This window comes from Hyposmocoma kahamanoa, unplaced genomic scaffold (genome assembly GCF_003589595.1).
Source record: "Hyposmocoma kahamanoa isolate Upper Pololo Valley unplaced genomic scaffold, ASM358959v1 78, whole genome shotgun sequence".
In the NCBI taxonomy this organism is placed as follows: domain Eukaryota; kingdom Metazoa; phylum Arthropoda; class Insecta; order Lepidoptera; family Cosmopterigidae; genus Hyposmocoma; species Hyposmocoma kahamanoa.
The window spans coordinates 4,277,706-4,301,821 of NW_020653945.1; the positions used below are offsets into that span (position 1 = coordinate 4,277,706).

Here is a 24,116-nt window from a genome sequence, read left to right on the forward strand (position 1 = left end):
TCCCGGTAGCAAAAAGGCATAATTTCCCATGTAATGAATGCCTCACTTTTGAACAGGCATACGTATCGTAACTCAGACGGCTTGGTTTACTTTCCCCCTATATTATGCATGCCGGTGAAGCCTACCGGCCACGCTAGCACAGACGCAAATGTACATAAACAACAAACATAAACAAACGTAATAACTTTTGTATGAAAAGAAAAAAACATCAATTTTATAAACACAAAGAGTAACATTATAGAAAGCGAATTTACAAAGGTTGTTTTCAACTAAGGAATAGCGGCTATTGCCTCTGTTACGTGCTTGATCTAAACTTTAGAATTAATAACGCTCTACAGTGTAACCAAGAAACCACAAACTATCATTTACAATTTCTGTGTTGTCATTAGAAATTCTCTTAGCAAAACCACTCTGGGGTAAAAGAGCAGTAATGCATACAGAATAAGTTAGGGCCATAGATAGCGACCTGAGTAACTCCGACAGTTGATATGAGTTGCGTTTCTGCTAACAACAACTAGTTTTATCTTGTTCTAGTTGGTTATGTTAGATAATTGTATTTATTCGACTGAAATATGATATTTATTTACTATTGTTACATCAAGAACGCATATACTGAATGTAGAATTCAATTTAGTATTGTCCACAGCTCGTATTAAACACAGGTAATGCAATAATGTAATTCTTTTTTGATTTCCAGCCTTATTAATGAAACAATTCATTGGTAACGATTTTATAAGTTACAAGCCAGAGAATACATCATCACATTTCGCATTACGTTACATTTCATTACAAGTCAATGTTTTGTCATTCAAAATTCGTGATAAAAGTAGTCGCAATGACATTTCGTCAAACACCGTCGCGTAAACAAGTCTGCAGTCTGCGAGCATGTCATGGATAAACCTACACATTCAATGAAGTTTGACAAACCCCAGGTCCTTGCAAAAGAAGTCCGTTATCTGCCCAGGATGCTGCGAGAGGCCATCGAAATTAAAAAACATCCTAATTTCAACAGGGAAGATGGTTTCTCCGTACCACCAGTTTGGGATCCAGTATTTCCTCTAATGAAAAATCCCAGACAGACATAAGACTGCAGTACTAATTAATATGTTTTAATTTATTCTAATTTCTATTAATAATTAATAATAAATTAAACTTAATAAAAAAATTCATTCAATAAAATAATTTGTAAAACTTAATGTAGCGTAAATTGGAATGTTTTCTGTTTTGTAAAATTAAAAATAAGGTATTTAATTAATAACTATTGTAACTATAGTGAAAAAATAGGGTGGTTTGCATCAGTATTAGACATAACTGGTTGAAAACTGTACCACCTCAGTCAACCGTGACCATGGGACCTGTAAAGGGCCCGAAACGTCGGTTTGTTTGAAAAAACAAATATACGCGATTTAGATCCGGAAAAATAGTTTCATTCCTATTTCGTTAAATCTTAATAAAATTGATTACAGGAAATAAGAAGTTCTTCAATGTCATAAAATTACTTTACTACGCGACTTCTTTAATTTAATCATGAGCACTTGTAGAATTTCAAGATTATAAATATGGCCACACTTATGTATATAGGTATGTATGTTTATTTTCCACATTTATATAGCAAACGGCTATGGAGTGGAATTCCTGAACGGTATATCTTCTACCTTTTCAAGGTGAGAGGAAATAGGCGTTATTTAAGTGTACATGCTCTATCGTCTACCTCATCGTCACTTTCCATCAGGTCAAATGAAGGGCAAATGCGCACTTATCTTTCTTAACTTTGTTACTGTTTTATCTGACGGCCTCACTAGGCTAGGTTTGCGGATGCGAGATGAGGAGGTCTCGGGTTTGGTTCCCGTTAAAATTGATTTGGAAACGAATTTTTCTAAATAGATTTTGGTCTTAGATGTTCTGGGTGTCGCCCCGCAATGAAATTCATTGCTCGGGTAGTCATATCACAGACAATTCCCTAGTCCGGATAATTGGTGTGATTGTTTGGCCCACTATGATCTTATCAGCTTTATTACATAATTAATTTACACGTCATGTATTTCAATGATTACGAGTCGATACTATCTCAGCCCGAATTAAAATTTTTCCCGTACTGAATCGATTATATTGCGCGAGTCGAGCGCCACTGGTTTTATTTCAGAGTTTATTTTTTTACAAACGAAATAAAAGCAAGTTCAAATATGTATATAGTATACTATACGTGTTCTATTTAGTTCACTTGATATATAAAAATCATTGCTATATGTAAAATACTTATTGAATGCAGCAGTTTTCTTGTAAAATTTCGACGTGAGTTGGTGTTTTTTTTCTAACGTGAAAATTTTTAAGAATCGTGTTTTCACACCGTATATATTTTTTCCATAGTGATCGATTCAACATTTTCACTGTTATGAATCAACCAAAGCTATCTGAGGTTGTATAGACTCTTAAACGAAAGCGTTAAATAAAAACTCATAACGAATATAAATAAAATCATTATTGAGTTAGTTTTTGAGATGGCATACTGTTTCAAGTTCAAGTTTATGTAATCATAACTGCTAAATTTACTAGTTATCTGAAGCCTTTGTACACCTGCTGTCTAGAGTTATGTGTATAGGGTTATTTATAAAATGTTCATAAACAACAAATTGACAAATTGACATGACTTTTTACAAAACATAGTAAATTTACCAAAAAGAAACTTGTTAATTCTTTGTTGTACTATCTGACACTTTTTAGATCCGTATCTGGTAGCAAGGTAGTTAGTATAAACTTGCAGGCGTCCTCCCCGACAAACCCTATTCGGGCTCTTCCATTTTGCATAGAGTTATCACGTTTAGAGCGATATGTTAAAATATTTTGGCTTATTTTTATTTTGATAATATACAGGTAAGGTAAAAAAGACAATAAAACAATACCAGAAAGTGAAACTAGGATTTTTAAATTATATGAATAAAATTGGGTCTCCACGGCAATGTGCCCAAGATGGTGGCAGCGTTCCCTTTTTGTATTGTTATGCTAATGCGTTGCGCAAGGAAGCTCCCGGCCCTTGGGTTTCCCAGTCTATTAATTTTTTCAACTCAGGAAGGTACCGGTACTGGCAATGGCTAATTCCCACCTGGACGCCGCTTCCAGACGCGCTAGGTCTATTGGGGTGCAATGATTCATTATGTCATTTAACATTATTCGTTGGGGCAAGCCTGGTTCCAGGCGTTTCTAGACTCAATTGAACACGTCACCTCGCTGTTTGTTGGCGGAAGCCTTAGGATACCGCCTACAAGGTTGACCGTGTTGTAAATTGAGGACAAAAAGGCTGGAAGAGCTATGGTGGATATACTCGTGATGCCTAGACCACCATGTCGGATGGGGAGGGTAGCTTGGGTCCAGGCGTTGTGGGTGAGATGGACGTTGATAATGGATTGAAGAAGAGCTTTTAGGTCAGAATGTATTGACAGCAACTGATTATGGAATTTCGAAACAGGATAGCGTAGTAAGTGTCTTTAAATATTTTTATTTTTGTGTGAAAATAAAATAAAATATAAAATAAAAGTCATGGGACAAAAGTTGTTGCTTATGATGTTAGTAATATAGTCCTAGGAGGCTGTTTGTATTTTACAAATAAACCTGTATACACTTCGCAGTAAATCACAGGCATACTTGGAATAGGGCCAGAACGCGAAAAGTACGTAACAAACTTCTAGGTTATAGGTACTTGTAAACAGTTTGTTGTGCTGAATGTAGTAATATTTTTGTATTTGATGTTCAGTTATGTGTCAAATGTGGTATAGTGTAGTATGCGAGAATAAAACAGGGAAAAACACAATTTGTAATGGGCCTTAAATCTAGCCTTATCCACATCTGAATAATAACCTTGGTGGTTCAACAGTTTGAGCGCTGTATGAGGAAGTTGAAGGTTGAAAAAGAATTACTGTCGAGAATACTAGAAATTATTTCAATTTAACAATCATAAGTTTTGATGGATCTTCAATACTCGTTCTCACATTTTATTTTAAAGTTCAAGACGAACGTAATTTCATTGCTTTCAATGATTTTTCAAGTGGTTTGAACGGCTCCGGATTTGATTTTAAAAGCACCTTGTTCTGAAGCAGAATTTAATTTACTTAGGACTTTTCATGCAGTCGAAGGCATAGGAAAATCAATTACTTTTCTCTTTGCTCGCTTAGGTAAGGGTTCCATCTACGGTCGTCCAATTTGTAAGCCGAGTACCTGTTAGATTTTCCTAATTATTTCCTGTTAAGGCTTCGAGTGTGTTCGTGGTTGCGTACCTGCTTTTACACGTTTGAATTAAGGAAATATACCGGAGCTGTCTTCATAATTCAATCAGATAATCTGAGTATTGACTGTACTCCAAAACGGTGTACTCCAAAAAGCCTCAGTACCATCACATTATTTTAGTAGCAGCGGAACTTCTTGCAAAAAAGTTCGTCCAGAGAAGTACTGCCACCTTACCTATATTTGGCGCCGACTAAAATGCGAGCAATTCAAGATTAAGGATGCTCCTGTTTACAGTTTGTTCCAAATTACAGGCACACGGGACTTGTCACCTTATGTCCCAGGGTGACGGGCGCAGGACCGGTACCCCTCAGATCTTTGCGATTTAAAGCTCTGAATGGCACAGCAACTGTTATGGACAGGCGCTGACAACCAGGCGCACGACTTGTTCGTCCCGTCATTTTGTATGATAAAAAAAATCTGCAAGCGAACAAGTCGTAGTGAACGTTTTTATGAGCCCAAATATAGTTCTGCTGTTAGTAACTGTGGGGTTGGATACTCTGTAGCCTGGACCTTTTTGCAGCATTAGATCAAGGTTATCATATTATTGAAAGTTTATTAGATTTTCATGGTATACCTTTGAAGTCGATCGTACTGGTGGATGTAAAGTTAATATTTATCTTATATGACTTAGACTAACTGGGAAAAGAGCTGATGATCTTTAAATGTCTGAACAGATGTTCATCGAACATAGCTAAGAACGATTACGGTTAATTAAGTTTTTATAGAATGTCAGAATATTTCACCACCATGATATTCAATTATTTTTGTGAAATGACCCCCCACTAGTTTGTTATAATTATTAAACAATGATAAGAAGGATAGAATAGAAAAAAATCACTTCGACCGGGCTGGATTTGAACCAACATCTCCTAGTAGTTAGACGCTATGCCAAATAAACCACGGAACGAATCAGTGGACCTTACGAATTTTTGTATGTGCTTGTTGCGGATCTTTTTTCCCGTAGCGCCATCTATGAGAAATCCATGAAAGTTTTTCTTCACTCATTACGGTTAAATTGGTCTTCAAATAAAAAATACCGCTTAGGGATCAGCCCAGTCATGTGGGAGCTACGATGTCAATGACATACTTACAGGCACATACAAAGACGAAGATTCCAAATTTATAATCCCATAACACATTTGCACAATTTTGGTTATCCTAATGTCAATTCTAATAATTTTCGTAGAAGTTTACACAAGACGATATTTTTTGCATTTTTATTTCTATTGATTTTCAATTATTTTTTGTGAAATTACTCGTCTAGTTTGTTAGAAACATTAATACAAAAATCAAACACTTAGAAAATTCCTTCGATCGGGCCGAATTCAAACCGACGACGTCTCTTAGCAACCGTGGCAGACGGTATGCCAACTAAGCCACAAGACGAACCAGCGAACCTTGTCAATTTTTTTATGTGCTTGCTTTAGGATCTTTATATTTGGTTTTCGACGACTTTAGCCGTAACGGCATCTACAAAATGTTTTTCAACAAAATTGAATAGGTTCTATTATTACCAACTAAGTATCATTTTACTTGTTTAGTAAGCAATCTCCAAATTGTAATTTTCAAAATTGTATTTCAAGTTATATTTGTGGAAGCGCGGAGCTCTCGGTTATTCTATTTCCTAGACGGCTTCCAACCTTATCCAATAAATAATGTTCGGGGTCCAATAAAGTTTTTATTATTTTTATTATTCTCTGGTAAGTTACCGTCTTTCATAATTCAGTATATGTACGATACCTACCCAATGTCAAGGGCGGCGCAATTTCATTACTGTCAACCTTTGGAGTGACTTGAACGTCAATGGAGGATTTTGTTTTGAAAGCACAAAGTTCTGAAGATGAATTTAATTTACACAAAAATTACATTGGACATTATTTGGTTAGGTACTTACTTATTTTTTTATAATACAGTATTTTACTAATTTGGAAGTCAGAGCTGCGTTATTTTGATAAATAATGATTGTTAAAAATGAATTTAAAAAAGATCCCTTTTCACCAAAACCCAAATTAAAATTGTATGTGTAATGTGAAATTAGGACCGGGGCTTTCGCTGTAGTCCAAATTTCTTAATAGACATTGAAAGTGGACCCCTTAACTCTGTCTGTGTGTTTCGGTTGAAATTTGCAATTTGTTAAACGTGCTGTAAGGTTTGGGTGTTTCATCTTTTTTTGATTTATTTGATCCCACCCGTTCATAATTTCCTTTTGAAGTGTTCTTTCTTTATTAAATTTATATCAGGAATTTTATTTATGAACACGAAGAAATGCTTTGGCAGTAGAAATACGTGCGGTATTTTTATATTAGATTTATATGTTTTTATATAAACTTATAAATGTTACCTACATATAGTGTGATGGCCTTTATTTTACAAAAGAAGTGCGTAAAGGCGATAGCTGCAAACCCTTATTTAAAAAACTAAGAATATTGTCTCTTTTTTTCCTTATATATTCGAGATGTGTATTTTTGTCAAAAAACATAGATACTTATTTACTTCAAAAAACGTTTCTTGTTGAACCCGATATCCCTATCGTTTGGTCCGACATACTACATGTTTCCAAAGGAACTGCTAGAAAATGTGCATAAAATTATTATAATACATTACCTGACGATATAAAAATGTAACCTACTTCTAGATTTAAGAATGTATTATTTGAATTGCTTGTGACAAATTGTTTTTATAATTTTTTGACATTTAAATTTTGAAGCCTGCGACCCTCTATACCGGGAGTAATCGAGGGCACACTGCCCAGGCGATTATTCCATAAATATAAGAGGTATCAAAAAGCTTGGTCAAGTGTGAATTGTCCGTATAAATGAATAAAAATAATCAAATTTTTTCTCTCACTCAGTTTCATGTAAGGATCAATTCATTGTATGGGTCGAAAAATATCGGGGCAGTTGTTAAAAGTTGATCAAATTTAATGAAATGTTTTTCATTCAAAATGAAGGTAAGGAGGAGTACCATATAACGGATATCAAAGCTGCCTATCATTGAATGATGTTTAAGCCTATCTCCTATCTCTTACACTTTAAATACATTGCGAACAAAGGGGTCACAATAATTGAAATCCGACTTTTAAAAAGTCTTTAAAAGTCATTTACTTGTAGCTAGGCTCAAAGAAAGCATAAAGCCACTTTCTTGTTTTTATAAAATTTAAGCGCACGTCTCACCTAATGGAAAGTGACGATGGAGCATGCACACCTGAATAATGCCTGGTCACTCTCGCCTCGAAAAGGTCTAAGTTATAACGTTCAAGGAGTAAGTCTGCAGACAGGGAATTCCACACTATAGCCGTTCACAATATAAATGTGGAAGCGTAACTGGCGTAACGCTTCATACGAAAACATTGACAAAACATTGAGATGGAACCCAAGCCTACGTCTAGTTCCCCGGTGATGGAAAGTAGAAGGCGGAATTAAATTGTGAAATTCCATCGCATCCACTAAGGGCAAAACACCCGAACACTACATTGCACGGTCTCGTGTTAAATTTTCAAGCTGTTCTCGAATTCTCCATAACTTACTTGTGGCAAAACCAGCTGCGTCAACGGAAATGGGCCACTCGCCACCTGTTGCGCTTACGTCGTTGTGCGCTCGACCGAGACCTTCGAGACTTGACCCATTAGGTTGCCCTATTCCGACAACATAAGAGCTTTCCTAAGTGTTAAGTTGTAATCGAATACAAAGCTATGTACAATAGTAAAACATCGATGTTTTTATATAATTATTGATTATACCTGTGATGTTTAGTACGATATGCTGGAAGAAGATCTGGACCCATAACATTCCTTCAACGAATAAAATTACACATGTAGACATTACATTATGTACCTACAATTTGTGCTTTTTAAAAGCTCTTAGATTGTTAGTTTCGAAAAGCACTCGAAACTTTTGGAACAAAGCCCTCCCCTTCGTCCGGTGGAAAAAAGCAGCCACCGTGTCGCATTACCGGCTTCCTTGCGCAGGAGTCGATCGAGTCCGTCACTTACTTAACATTTTTGTTCCGTGCAGTCGCTTTGTATGGACCTTGTGTTATTAATTTACCGAGGTTTTGTCGCATTTCACGATTTATGGTATTTTTACTTTATTTGTTGTAAATTGCAGTTTCTTTCATTTCAAATTTGTAGAGTGCCTTCATTGACAAAAAAACCGTTAAAATCAAACAATAGCCATGTTTTAAAGTCGTACATGTGTGTGTTTAAAGACAATTATAGTAAAGTATTAAATAAGGGATATTAAAATAAAATAAGTGTAAAGCAGTGCAATAATGTCTACAGAAAAGTGTTCTTGGTGTTTGAAACTTTTTAATTTGGTCTGGTGAGTGCTTTCTATCTACTCTTAAGAACACTTCGTTTGAAAGTTTACCGACCGGGTATATTAAAAGATACAGTAATATTTTTAGAAAAAGAACCGTTGTTAGGTTAGGTTAGGTAACAGAAAAAGCACAGTAGTACAGTGAATGCATTAGAAATCAGATTCCTCAGTAAAATATGTAATGTGACAGAGTGAAAAATTCTGTGGTCCGTGAACGATGTGGTTTGAAAGAGGATGTAGTTTTTTTTTGTAATACTAAATGACGGGACGAACAAGTCGTGCACCTGGTGGTAAGCGACACGCCTTTCCATAACAGTTATAGTGCCACGCACAGCTTTAAATCGCAAGGATCTTAAAGGCACTGCTCCCGCGCCTGTCACCCTGAGACATAAGTTGACAAGTCCCAAGTGCCTATAATTTCACCAGCACCCTTGCCCTTCCAAACCGGAACGCACTAAAGCTCATATTACTGCTTGTCGGCAGAAAAAGGTAAAGGCCCTTCCCTGGACCAACTCTTTCACAAGGAGCTCTACTGTTACTAATTAATTGACAATTAAGAAGGAAAGCGTTTATTTACTCGTAAATGCAACAAGCAACATCCTATGAAAAAATTGAGACACAATAGTAATAAAATATCAATTAAAGTTTCATAATGCTGCTGATCACATTACAGCAATTTGCAAGGTATTGTGGCTGTTTCTAAAATATTCCACCTCCGACTTCTACGTCTCGTGACGTATTATAAAAAAAAGCTTTTGAATATATTTTATTTGTATATGAACTTTAGAAACAATTGGATATTTGATTCAGTTCTCATTACAGTATCATGTTGTAAACTTCTAATATTAAAATCTGTAACTGTCGCGAAACACTCCTTTCCTTCGTTGTTGCATGACATTGCACTAGTGCACTGAAACATAAGGTCCTGATTTATTATTATCGTAGGTGCCTTCATTAGAAAAGATTTGTGCCTACGTCAGGCGTATAATAGGGTAGTTGATGTATTGAATGACACTTAAGCCCCGATATTCAGAAACCTCCCCCGTACTCCACTCACTGTATTTTCAATGTACACCGTTTTTCAACACTCGAAGTTGCCCATTATCTAAAGCCAGATGTGTCCGGGGGACGCAGCGTCCCTTCAATTTAATATTGCGGAAAAATGTTAACAATTTGTTACAGGAATTTCTATTATCTTGAACGCTTGTAACAATGCTTATGTAGGAATGCTTTTAAAACATTGTATTTTATTTCTAGAACAACCTTGCTTTTGCGTTTTGCTTATGATATAAACTTTTTTTACGGAACAAACAAGTTGTTACCTGGTGGTAAGCGATATCTATACCATACCAATATATAACAGTTGCAGTGCCACTTAGAACTCCTGAGGGTGAAAACAAAGTTGGCAAGTCCCGTGTGCCGGTTGTTTTATCAACACCCTTACTATTCAAAATCGGAACGCATTACTATGCTCACATTACCCCTTAGCGGAAGAAATAGGTAAGGTGACAATATTTCCCTGGATGAACTCGTTCACAAGACGCTTTACTGCTGCCACCCATAGAGGTGCTCACTGTAGCTTAGTCAAAATAACTAAATACAATCGGCTATTGACAGCAAGTTAGTCTCCGCTCTATTTTAGAAGAATAAGGGACCGCAACCTATTATAGATAATACATTTTTCAAAAGGTTATAAAGTTGGAATACACAATATCGTGGATATAAAGCGGATATAAAGCGAATATAAAACGCATATAAAAGAGACGCAGGATTTAACGTAATCGACCATGTACTGTTATTATGAAACAAACAAACGAATACGAGTTTTGTTAGTGGATATACATTATACTATTTGTCACTTTCGTTTACCGTGATTGCTATAACAAAATTAACCGGAAATTACACAAACTTATTAAAACTTTCCAACTTCAAACATGTTAATGTAACTTAGGAATAACTTAAAACGATATTACACAAAGCGAACAGATATTTGGTACGGACTAGGGCGCGTCCTACTTTACACATAAGATTTAAATTCTCTAAGCCACCTAAGATAAAACCGTTTAAAGTAGAATCTTGTGCGTTGTGTTGACTGTACATCGAAGTGGCTTCTAACAATAATGCATGTAAAGAGGATTACTTAAGACCAGAGATGCGGCGCTTTGTTAACGCCTGTTTTAAATCGTGTTGTACTCATTAATGCCCAAAAGCGAAAGAACTATATACCTTTAAATATTTATTGTAAATAGAGTTTTGTTCACATTTAATGACATTATTACAAAATATTGATTGCTTTCTGATCTACACGATTTGATTTGCCTTTCTATTGAATCGATTCACTATAGAATCGCATAAAAATAAATCGATACGAAAAATCATGTGCACTAGGATCGATTTTCATAAAAATTGAATCGTAATGTGCATCCTTAGTAGTGAGAATCCATAGGATTGTAAGATAGGGTTACCTATCAGTAGTCCGAAATGATATTTTCCAGAAATAACGTTTGATCGAAATTTCATAACCTAGAAAGTAATTTTGAGAGGAAAATGTTTTTCCTTTAAAACTTTTTTTTTGTTCATCCGGGGGAATCTGATTACAGATACCCCAGGCCCGCGGAGGCAGAGCCGGGGTTATGTGGGACTGGACTGAACCGCCGCTACACCTAACGCGCATACACGTATTTGCGATAAACATCCAACATATCCTCAAAGAAACGGTTTCATTATAATTCGGTTTTCGGTGTAATGAAAATTCGAACAAACGTTATTTCGGAAAAAAATTCGAGTTTGTGATAGGTTACCCAAGATAGGTATTTTGTGGAGTTGCCTCTTTGTGTCCAATATCTACATAATTTTCAAACATCGAAATTTGTAACAAGTATGGAATACTAAATACTCGTACTCATACGTACTCGCCGCTTTCTTCCAAGATTTTGGGCAGAAATGGGTTAAAGCTTTGGGTAAACACTCAGTTGAAACCCATACAGGTCGATTGGGTTTTAACCCACGCCCATCTCTGCTTAAGACTTAAGTTGGTACTTGCTCATTATAAATAATAATATAAAATAACGCAAACACTCATAGCCCCACACTACAGAAACCCTGTGTCGCAGGTGCTATGGACACACACATAGACAACCAAAAATTACACCCAAACTCACGAGAGAAATAAATGTATGCCATGCAAATGTTTCTCCCGGTACCTCTGCGTGGCAGACCAGCATGGCGTCCGTTCGGCCACGAGAGCAGATTTAGATTACTTTAAGGTTTCCGATTCGATGCGTAATGTTAATTTTATTCGCAATTTACTGTGTTGGGTAGGACGTACTTTCCTGGTGACTCCGATGTTATCGGCAATAAAATCACATGCAAAGAATGATTTCCACAATACGATCTTTTCATTCGTACAATTGAAATATCTCCTTCTGCAACCGAACGTTGATTTTATATATAGTTGTAATTACATCCTTTACCACACTGAACGAAATTTTAACAAAAAAAATAATTATTTACAACACAGAATTTAAAACACCATGAAAATAAGCCTTTTCCGTTCTTCTTCTTTTTGAGTTAATGACAAAAACCAACAAATAATAACCTCTTCATGGACAGTAACGGCGTTTACCGTAAAATGAAAATTTCAAATATGGACAGTACGGGGTATCCCGTTTCGATATATGGATCTTATAAAAACTATTACGGGCTTTACGGGTGCAGGGCAGGGTCTCCCAGCCCTGCACCCTGCTGGCCTCCTCCTGAGACGCAAGGTAGTCGGCAAAGAGCCGTTGCGTGCGTTCTCTCCGCCGACGCCGAATGGGGTCCGAGAGGGCGCTGTCTTCGCGGACCCGTTCGGTCGTCTCCTGCGACATCACGTCCTCGCAGAAGGAGACCTGCACAAGACGGTAGGTGAGGGATCCGCGCCTTCTCTTCCTCCAATAGGCCAGTAACAGGAGCAGCGCCTGGACGGTGCACTCCACGTATCTGGCCGAACTTAACCTAACCTAACCGAACCTAATCGTGTCTTTGCGATAAATATTCAACATATCCCGAAAGAACAACTGTTCCGTTATAATTCAGTTTTCGGTGTAATGAAAATTCGAACAAACGTTATTTCGGACAAAAACATTTTCGAGTTTGTGATAAGTTACCAAAGTTCTATTCGGTTTTTGTAATTAAATCTTTTTTATGGCTTATGAACCGACAAACGTATCTGATAGAAAGTAATTATCACTGCCCATAGACGTTTACGATGCTAAGGAAGTATCTTTAGTATATCTTCGTAAAAGTGTTACCGGCCGTTAGACGATCTCCTATGCTTTTGATTGCTCTTCCTACACTTCAATACGGAAGACAGTAGTCCTGCTTTCTATTAGAGCGGTGGCGTTTTCGATACTGATAAGGTCATATCTATATCATATTGTTGGTTTAGTCTGTCGTTATATTATGATGACGATTTTGGTAGCAGTAGAGTTCCTTGTGAAAGAGTTCATTCAGGAAAGTACTCCCACCTTACCTATTTCTGCCGCCACGCAATAATGTGAGCATTCCTGCGTTCCGTATTTAAAGGGTGAAATTAGAGGCACATGGGACTTGTCAACTTATGTCTCAGGTAGACGAGCGCAGTGGCAGTGCCCCTCCGATCTTTGCGTTTTAAAGCTTTGAGTGGCACTGCAACTGTTATCAATATATGTTATGTCGCTTACCGCCAGGTCGACGACTTCTTCGTCCTGTCACAAAAAAAAACTCGTTGACCCAACGGCTTAGCTTTTTCAGGAGATGGTTTGAAATAAATATTGTAAATGGTAAATGAGTACAAACGCATTTTCACAAAGAGCAACCCCAAGAATTTCATGCTCGTTCTTTTCAGGGGAATCTGCCTTACTAATGAGCAGTAGATTGTAATCAATATGATGATTTCAAGTGTAATTTGCTTACCTATGAAATAAAGATTGACTTTGACTTTATTATCTGTGTATCATAAAGAATCAATGATTTCATCTGAAGTTCCAAACTTCGTCTATACATTACGTGTATAATGTTATTGTAACCAAGATAACAGTGAATGTAGTAGAGCATCACGGTAACCTTAGTCTGGGCGAGTGCAGGAACCGCAGTGGCTTGAAATTATAGCCCGCAGTGTGGTATAACGGGTACGTTACATACGCGGTCAAAGGTACGGGTGAAAGCGGGTGGTGACGGGTTTGACAAAATTTGAAGAAGGCTAAGGAATTATCCAACGCACATGTGGTGCTCGCAATGCTGTAATAATGCCATGTGACGTGTGAATTACGACCGACCGCGAAACACAATTCGACCTCAAATTATGCAGCGGTTCTGGTACTCACTAGAAGAACTATTCTTTCATTAATTAAATTTACGAACAATCAACACTAATACCCCGGTAGATATTTATCGTCTTTCTTATGTAAATACGATAAATTTAATATAAAAACACGACTCTTGTAATTCAAGCCATTTAACACATACTGATAGTATCCACGGCGGTGTCTCATTCGTCTGGCTTAGTAGCATTTGTGCTATGAATATTGAATATAAACTATTGCAAGCGCATGCCAAGAAAGAATTTTTAATGCTGGCGTATTTCCAACATATCGAGAATGTGCACCCATTGAATGAAGATAATACGAGTGTACTAGAATCTGATGAGAAATGGGGTAATTGAAGATTGCTGCTAGCAACATTAGGTCCAATATGACAAAACGTTTTTGGTACTTGTGATCTTTTAACATTCTTAAATCCTAGACGGTTCTAAGTACTTAACATAATATGTAAATAAAAAATCAAAACCAGTAAACCTATTTGTGTTTATTATGTGTACGTATTAAGTTTATACTGCATATTTTTAAATCGTCGCCTTGCTTTCTCAAACTCGTATCTTAATCTTAATGCATAAAGTTACTGAAATGTAAAAAAATAGATTATATTTATAGTTTTATACAGGTTTTGAGATTATTAGATAGATTTTGAGAGATTTATACAGATTTTGCAGACTGATTTCCCATCACATTTCTTTCGTATTTACCTCTACACTGGCTGTGTTACCTAGATTAGAAATTTGAAATAAATATAAATGTTTGCATCGAAATGATTACTTTTCCATGCGTTTAAAGTTGAACTTTAAAATTAGGAATTAATCATATTTACATTAATAGCTATCGGTCAAAACAGAAACGCTAAATTGAAATTATCTGTATTTTTTTTTTTCATTATTTTGTGTTTAGATTTTGGGAATGACCAGACGACATCATAGTTGAGTAAGGCTAGCACAAGATTATGGCGGATGGCACAAACTACGAGAGGCTTGGTGAAATTACAGGCACGTGGGACTTGTCAACTTATGTCTCAGGGTGACGTGCGCAGTGGCAGTGCCCGCATTTTGGTCGTGATTTACATCTCTGAGTGGCACTGCAACCGCTATGGACAGATGTGTCGCTTATCACCACGCGCACGACTTGTTCGTCTCGTCCTTCGGTATTATAAAAGAAAGGCACATCAGTATATGTAGTCGGGTACTAATTCACATAGACTGCAACATTTTCTCGACTTCAAATCAATGTCACTGCAATGTGTATAGTCCAAAATATTTTTAATATTTTTATTGTCGGTACCAACGGAGATGCAAGGATGAAATAATTTGAAATTATTTCTACACGTTCCATTTTTAACGATAGTACTTAAGATAATCGATAAAAAAATACTTAAATAAAGAAAACCTAAGAAATCGAGATTACTTTTAGGTCCGGCTAATTCGATGTACCATTGGATTTACAACAATAAAAAAGGGGAAATAACTAAAAAACAAATCTAAAGAATCATTAAAAAGTTCTCAAAGTGAAACGTGTGGGAAACCGACGTACTTTAATGGGGGGAAGGATAATTCGTAGCACGTCTTAGCTTCCTGCGTATAATATCACAGTGCAATTACTAGTTGCAGGTGCTCAACTCTTTAGTACACAAAGCAGTGTAATTATTAAAGATTTAGAAAGGAAAGTTTGTAGGCTGCGCCACCATTATGGTGCTTATTATTGTATTTTGATATTAAGTTTATTGGATATCACTATGTTAAGCGACATCTGTAGTCAGCCGCTGGTAGCGGTAAAAGTAAGGCACTGAAGGAAAAACTTTCATAAAATTTTCACAGATGGCGCTACGGCGAAAAAGACGTTAAAAACCAAAAACAAAGATCTGCAACAAGCGCATGAAAAGATTCATATGGTCCGCTGGCAGTTATCAGCCACGAGTCCAGCCGAATTGAATGAATCACACTTTATCTAGGTACTTGACTGCGAAACCAGCTCTCTTGCTAGTCGCATTAATTGTGACACAAAAGTCAATAATATAGTCCATCCAATCCATCTAGTTACAGTAAAATTATGTAATAATAAACACTTAATTAGTTACGTGGTAAATTCGTGGGAACAAAATAAAATTAACATTTTATAGACTACTGGCATCTCTAACAGTCTGTGGCAGCAACATGAAGTAATATCAATCTTAGAAACCATTATAATAATGAAACCAGTCCAGACTAGGCCATCCAGGGTCTGATAGACCCATATTAAGGTTGTTGCCTCGATCGCCTTGTCTTTACTTGAGGTCAAGGTATACATAAATAGACTTTATTGTTTTAGTAGTACTTGTTTTGTTAATTAATTATTTGCACCCATAATTATGCATGTGTCAAACCAGTTTTATGCAGTAGACTTCTCTGAGCAACTTTGCATATATTTTCCTAAAAATCCGCGATGGCAATGACCCAGTTTATTCAAATTCAGCATCGCGGTGTTATATTTTCCCTCAAATGGCGACTGGACTGGCAATGGTCGAAATGGTGACTACCATTTCGACCGAATTCTGATTATTTCATCCGGTGGCGCAGTCAAGGTGTTAACTGCAAAGTGTCATATCCTAAAAAATATTGATTATATGAGGGAAACTTAGGTATCAATTCGTTGTTGTAACGACTGCCTGGACTTATATCATAGTTTGAATCTAAACTTACAGTTACAGTTAACTTGGCACGTAAAAAAACACTTTGCATGCATTAATTATGCCATGCGCTCATTGAACTACCTAATATCGCCCCGTTCTTCACTGACTGCCGTATCTGACTTTTTAATCGTGACGACTACATCTTATTCAAGTTTCAAAAGGGAACGGTTTCCATTAACTATAACGTGTCTACATATATGAATATATAACTCATGAATAGAACGAAATTGACGTGAGCGAGAAGCGAATTCGCGGTGTGAAATGCTAGACCGTAGATATATAGTCAAGGGAAAAACGACACGTAATGGTAGTTAACTGCAATGGTAAGACAAGTTTACAGCAAACTACAGGCAGTTGTGATTTTTGTATAATCTGACACTAACAATGACCCATTATTAAAGACCATTTATCTATACATTAATCAATCCATGATTTGGACCCAAGTCAATCGAAATCTCATCATCATCATCCACAGCCCAACTACACCTACTGCTGAATATAGACCTCTCGTAGGTTGTGTCCACTATAGGAGCTCCCACGTTTCTATTGTCATATCTATATTAAACTTATGTACCGAGGTAGTTGCGATGATCTACTTAGCTAAATCAATTGCAATATTAAAAAATCTTATGAAACGACATTTCCTTCAATACGCAAGTCAGTGACCTACTAAATATGTCATGTTGTTTCTCCCCCGAAAAAGACCAAGTTTCACCACCGGATTTCGAGGACCGCTTCATGTCCAACATTGGGTTGTCGTTTTACTCCACCTTCCATTACTACGACTATATGTCTTGCCAAACTCCATTTCAGCTCTTTTATCCGATACTAAAATAAAACGTAATTTATTAAAATGGTCCAAGGTTAATTTTCACCGGGCACTTGTATTAATTGAATGGGAAACTTTTCATTTAAATCTCACCTCAAATATTTTGTGGATCGCTTCGTTGATTAATGATACAAATTGATATAACACTTGCCGACAAGGCGTTTCAAAAACACCTAAGCCTTAACAGTTACAGAGCAAGCAAAAGATTGAAAATGTAGTTCTAAAAGGCTATGGCTCATAACTAGATAAGAGTATGTCTCAGGAGGCAGTGTTCGATTAGGTGGCACGAAATATGAGCCTGTGTGTAAAAAACAAAACAAAATACAAAAAGATTGACAGTGAACATATAAATCGCCTGCCCTAAAACATTGCGGGTTGAGTTAATTATAATTCGATGTTCCAATAACAGGATAGAAATCCAGTAACATCTGCCCTACCACGAATCCGCAAATTCCCAATAACCAAATTGGGGAATGCATTTGCTGATTGATCCATCGCTGTGCTACTTCGACTTTCATCAAGCTTTATTGCAAAATGGAATTGAGATGGGAAATGAATTTCGTTTCCGAAACGTTTGTACTTGAAGTGATACCGGAATTTGCTGTAACAGATCTGATTTATGAAGGTCCATATTTCCTTCTATCTTCTATTATGTTTCATGAACAGAATGGTGTTTTCATTTCACAAGAATATACTTTTTCATCGTCTTTGAGGAAAAAAACTAGTTATAAACACAAGTATGATCAGAGTTGATAATAACTGATTGCAATGTCTGTCATTTCTTAGTAATCTACTTAAGCTCAAGGTCATTAATGATAGTGTAACCACTTTTACAAAAATTATTACATAAGTTACAAAATGTGACTCTTGTTCATTGAATTGTGGTTTCTAATGATTTTTATGTTTCTTTGTCCACAGCCGAAGCGAGTCGGCTCTGAATAGTCCGACAGAGCCGGATGTCTCGTTGGCGGCATCCCTCACCGACCCTCTTGAAGCCCACACCTTAGATGAAGCTAGGAGGACTATAAGGTACTTTCGTGCTCGTTACACAATCTCCTCTTAATATAAGTTTACGTTTGTTAATACAACTGAAATTACGTATCCACGATTTTTGTCACCTAAGATGTAAAAACCGACAGTGTGTAGTTCATTATATTTGTTAGAATTTCTTTGTTTGTTATTACAGAGACCTCCGTATGAAGTACCGAGCGCAAGCGCATCAACTGTTGACATGGCGACGCGCTCACCGCACCCAAGAAGAGCTCGTGTCCCGTCTACAACGGGAAAAAGCTGAGCAACTGAAGTCACTCTCCAGCCAGCTTTTGCTCTTCGAGTCAAGACTCGTACGCAAGCAGAAAGAAATCACCAACATGCTTGCCCTTAGGGAAACTATCATCATGAAACAGCAGAAGGTTATAGAGTCCCTGCAAGCCAAGTTACTCGACAACGGCATAGACACTTCTCAAACCATACCAGATTTCAGAGATATGCTTCAAGACACACACATCACTGGAGACTTCGATTCTCTGAATGACTCTGACTCAGCTGTGATAATGGAAGATGTGGATTCAGATTGCAGTAACCTCCCACATATACCTAGATTCAGGTCAGCGAACCCTGACAGTGTGACTATAGTTAGATCCATTTCAGATGCTATAGACCCTAATTTAAAATATAACGTTGTTAGGCGGCCTAACGGTTTTCTGCGACGACCAGAGATATTGGAAACTGTTTACAGCGTTGAAGAGGAAGCTGATGGTGATTCTACAAAAGGATTAAGTGCTCAAAGTAGCACTGAGAAGGATTTCAAGGACGCCAATAAAACTGATGAAGAAAAATTCAAAGAAACCAGTATCCACGCGCAGAGTCGACGGGATAACTTCAGGATGAGGAGCGTGGTGTTGACAGCTGAAGTTAAAAGCATAGATGGAGAAAAAGATCTCAAACCTAAAGCCACTAAAAATGTGTGGTCATATAGTTATGTGCCAAAAAGAATGACTCCCGCCAACGATTCTGACGAAGAAGCCACTTCTAACCCTGACAGCGACGAAGCTGAACAGGAGCCTAGGTCGAATCACGTCGTGACATACAATAGGGTGATGTCAAATCACAGGAACGTGACTAAACCTAAGGATGTGAAGTATAAGAGAATAAATAAGGCGAAGTCGAAAAGTTTGGAGGAACTGCGGGGAAGATTAAAGAATTGGGTGGAGAAGGGCAATAAATTGTCAAATATACCGCTCGAACACGCGCAGAGTTATGCCTGAACAACTTTATTGAAGTTCCTTTAATTAAGTTCACGTGTGAAATGCTCTGGAAGTTTTGAGATGGATCGAGTCAAATATGAATCTTAATTACTTGAGTGTGTAGTACTTTCAAATTCCACTTTTAACGTATATTACTTTCAATTTTTTCGAATAACATCACAAATTCTAATGCAATCACACGCAAGTTAACGTACCTTTTTAAAATTAGGTAGTCAAATTAACAGCTTTATATTGATGGAGGCAAATGTGTAGTTATCTATTCTTGATACTGATCTATTGTAAATAGTTATTTCTATATATTGTTACGATTTGTGCAAGTTAATAATTGTAAGATTGGTAGGAGTAATTTCATTGTTTGTTTTTTTAGCTTCCTTTTTGATTTCTTCAGTTTAATTCAAAATGAGATTGGAAAATTCTATGAGGCTACTTGACTGTTGCTGAATTTTTCTATGAACGTTAGTAATTTCAGTAATTTACTAAAACTCCGGAAATATTAACTTTTATATTAAAATCATTTCGTTATCTTTTAATATTAAAATAAAATTTTGGTTATCTATTCACGTTTGCAAGAGACAGATAATAAAAAAACGTCTTTCGGTTTTTCGCGGGGAATTTGTATACATGTTTGGTTAGGTAGTATTTTGATTTATCTGTCTGGATTTTATTAAGTGTTTTCTAGAACTATTGTTTTTCTAACGGGGCTGACGTGACCAGTAACGTCAAAGTCCCTAAATAAATAAAGAACTAAAAAAAAATATTTATACAAAATTCTTTTCCAGTATAATTGAACTATAATTGAACTATCTACAAATATGAAGTAATAAAATCATTGATAGGCAAAATGTCTATTGCTGGATTTAAAATATCATCATCAGTAACAAATTATTATTTAGTTTGTCGAATTATTGTTTTCGGTATTTAACACCGCGTCATAAATAAATATGAATATAGCCTGTTCTAAAATATAACTGCTTATATAGTGTGAATTTTAATGTCATCTGAAATATTATAAGATCAAAAAGGAAACTATGACAAAAACTTTCGAATTGGATTAATTCTTCTGTGTGCACGACTGATTTTAAGTATTTCTTTTAAATTTTAGTCTTAGGAAAAAATTAATATGCTTCTTTGGAATTGAAAAAAAAATACTGTGATTTTTTAAAATTATTCACCCTTTTCCTTATTTGGCATTTTATAGTTAATATTAGAATAGTTACATGTTTAAAATAGTTAATAAATACGTGTGAAAAATTAAAAATTAATATTTATTGTACTTCCCAGTGCCAATTGATAAATATTTAAATATTTTTCGCAAAATGTTGTAATAAGACATTCCGCAAAATGTAAAGTATATTTCTCGGTATAATTTGTGGTAAAATTTTAATTCTAAGTAAGTGTCTAGACAAAGAAGATAAGAAAGAAGATGAAGATGATTCGTAATGGAAAATTTGATAATTTTCAACTCTAAATCATCATCAATCCACTCCATTCCTCCATCCATTATTATGTGTTCATGTAAAATTAAAGAAATGCTATCGATTTAAATTTGATGAATGAAACATTTAATTTAAATTTAAAATAATGCATCATTTGCTTTAATTTATAAAAATACAACATTTATAATAATATATAAATAAAAAGAAACGTAATTTAAATTTAAAAGAATGCAAAATTTGCTTCAAGTTAAACAATTTCATAATTGATTTAAATTTAAAGAAATGTAACATTTGATTTAAATTTAAAGAAATGCAATATTAGATTAAAATTATCAGTAATCGTGTATTTAATTAAAATTTTACCATATTTAAATACCATTAGATCGATATAACGAGAAAACGGAAATATGTTTGTGTAGAATTGGCGTAAATGTTTTAAGTAGTGACCTGTCTAATCTATGTTCATAATTATTCTACAATAGTGAAAACACTGATATTGATAGTAAATATTCAAATAAAATTACTCATTTCTTTTAATTCTATCCCATTTCGTACATTTAAACCGCACATTACTATAATTCTGTAGAAAACAATATAATTATATTGTGGGTGTTTTAAAAATTCTGATAGGCTGCTACTAGACTACGAATGTAATATTAAATGTATGGGAGCGTTTAGTGTTAAAATTTAGGATATTTCTAGTTTTATTTTTAAAAAGTTGTTGACCACGTTTTACTCGCCAGGTAATATACTTTCAGTATTAGTTTAAATGTTTTTGTTATCTTTTATATTTATGAAATAATTGCCTGTGCACACTTAACAATTACACCCTGTATACATCTGCACGCAGTCGACACTAACTGCAAGCAATTATCGCCGTGTGACTAGTTCAAGAGCTCAGTATAAAAAACTGGTGTCGAAGTGGAAGCATAAACGTTATTTTGATTTCTATATCACTGGGAGGGAATATATTTTCACCATGTTTATTAGCTGTTACTTCTTACGTCCCATATTCCGTAGTCAACGTTCATACCTAGTCGGCCCAAATGTATGGATATACACATATGGATGACGGGACGCACAAGTCGTGCGCCTGGTGGTAAGCGACACGCCTATCCATAACAGTTGCAGTGCCACTCAGCTTTTAATCGCAAAGATCTTATAGGTACTGCCACTGCGCCCGTCACCTTGAGACATAAGTAAATTCACCAGCACCCTATCCTTCAAAACCGGAACAATCAGCTACGGCGGGGTAGTATGGTGGCCACGTACCAAACTGACAACCACAGCCGACAAACTGGACAAATTCCAAAGACTAGCATGCATGGCCACGATTAGCTGTATGAGGACTACTCCAACTGCGGCCCTTGAAGCGATGCTGAACCTGCCCCCTCCCCAACTGTTCATCAGACAGGAAGCGGCGACAACGGCGGTACGTTTAAACAAAGCTGGCCTATGGAAGCACAGGAGGACCCCACATACAGAAATCCTTTACAAGATTGTTAAGAAAGAACCGCTACTGGAGGCGGCTGTGGACAGGATCCCCAGACAATACATTTTCGACAAAAAATACAAAATACAGTTGTTTGAAGTTACCAGTGAAGGACTAAACCCCAAAGAGGTTCGCATTTTCACTGACGGGTCCAAAACAAATGCAGGAACAGGTACTGGGGTATTCTCAGAAGATCTCAATTTCAGGGTTTCAACACCACTTGGCAACCATAACACAGTATTCCAGGCTGAATGTATGGGTATCAAGTTGGCAGCGGAAGCAATCATAGCTAGAAGAGTACAGAACCACTCAATTCGTATACTCTCCGACAGCATGTCAGTACTTCAAGCACTGGGCGGCTATGACATCAACTCAGGACTTATCCATGAATGCCACCAAGTACTCACGGAGGTATGTACGGACAACCACGTAACACTACAGTGGATCAAAGGACACAGCAGCTCACGTGGCAATGACGCAGCAGATGAACTGGCCAGAAGAGGATCGGAGATGGACGCCATAGGACTAGAACCTATAGTGTCCCTCCCCTATCAATGGTCAAGAGCAACTATACACAATGGTACAAAAACTATTCATAATGACACCTGGACAACCCATACGGTTTGTAGACAGGCTAGGGAAGCACTCCGCATGCTTAACGCCAGTCTTATCTCGTAAATTTCTTAACTTCAAAAGGAAAGAGCTGCGCATTCTAACTGCCGCTCTAACGGGTCATGGTCCATAGAATAAACACCTTTTCAATCTAGGTATCACGGACAGCCCTCTATGCAGAGCATGCGTGGAGGGGGAGGCACACATCCTACTGTAATGCTCCGGCGTGGCCAACTACAGGGCAAAAAACTTGGAGTGCCAAGGTCGCTCCCCGAATTTTTCGTACAACCCAGAAGAGTGTTGAGATTGATTTTTGGAGGAGCTTGGGTGGCACGAGTAGGACCCTGCATCCACTACACGCAAAATAGGCGCTTGGACGTCGAGTTGCGGACAACAGCCCATTACACCATACCATACCATCTCCTGAAGGTACTCGAAAAATTATGTCGGCTATTAACCTAGGACCTTGTATAACGTTTACCGGAGATTAAAGGCACCAATGCTAATAATAATAAAGCCTAGAAAGTTACTCTTAGAGAACACGAACCACCGCTGTGGGTAAAGAAATCTAATAAAAGTAACAAAGAAAAAACCGTAAACGGCGTTAAATTGTAAGCATAAATTTTTATGAACCCTCGAGGTAGGTGATATCGAGCGCCCGCTGTAACGGTTGAAGCCAGCTTCTCAGCACACTTTAGCATTACGTCAGTACCTATTGGATTTATAATTTATATGAACAGGAGCTATTGTTCTATCTGTCTGTCTGTCTGTCTGTCTGTCTGTCCGTCCGTCCGTCCGTCCGTCCGTCCGTCCGTCCGCCCGTCCTCCCGTCCGCCCGTCCGCCCGTCCGCCCGTCCGCCCGTCCGCCCGTCC

The 24,116-nt window shown here is 36.8% G+C and overlaps 1 protein-coding gene across 1 annotated transcript in view; it reads left to right on the forward strand.

The window, feature by feature from the left end:
- The window catches only part of LOC113233435, a 269,815-nt gene extending 249,402 nt beyond the window's left edge, over positions 1-20,413 (forward strand). Inside the window, exons 3-4 of the mRNA XM_026468570.1 lie at positions 18,355-18,465; positions 18,623-20,413. Coding sequence (XP_026324355.1) covers positions 18,355-18,465; positions 18,623-19,703 — 1,192 coding nt within the window. The 3' untranslated portion in view covers positions 19,704-20,413. The remainder of the gene's footprint in view (positions 1-18,354; positions 18,466-18,622) is intronic.
- The last annotated feature ends 3,703 nt before the right edge of the window (positions 20,414-24,116 follow it).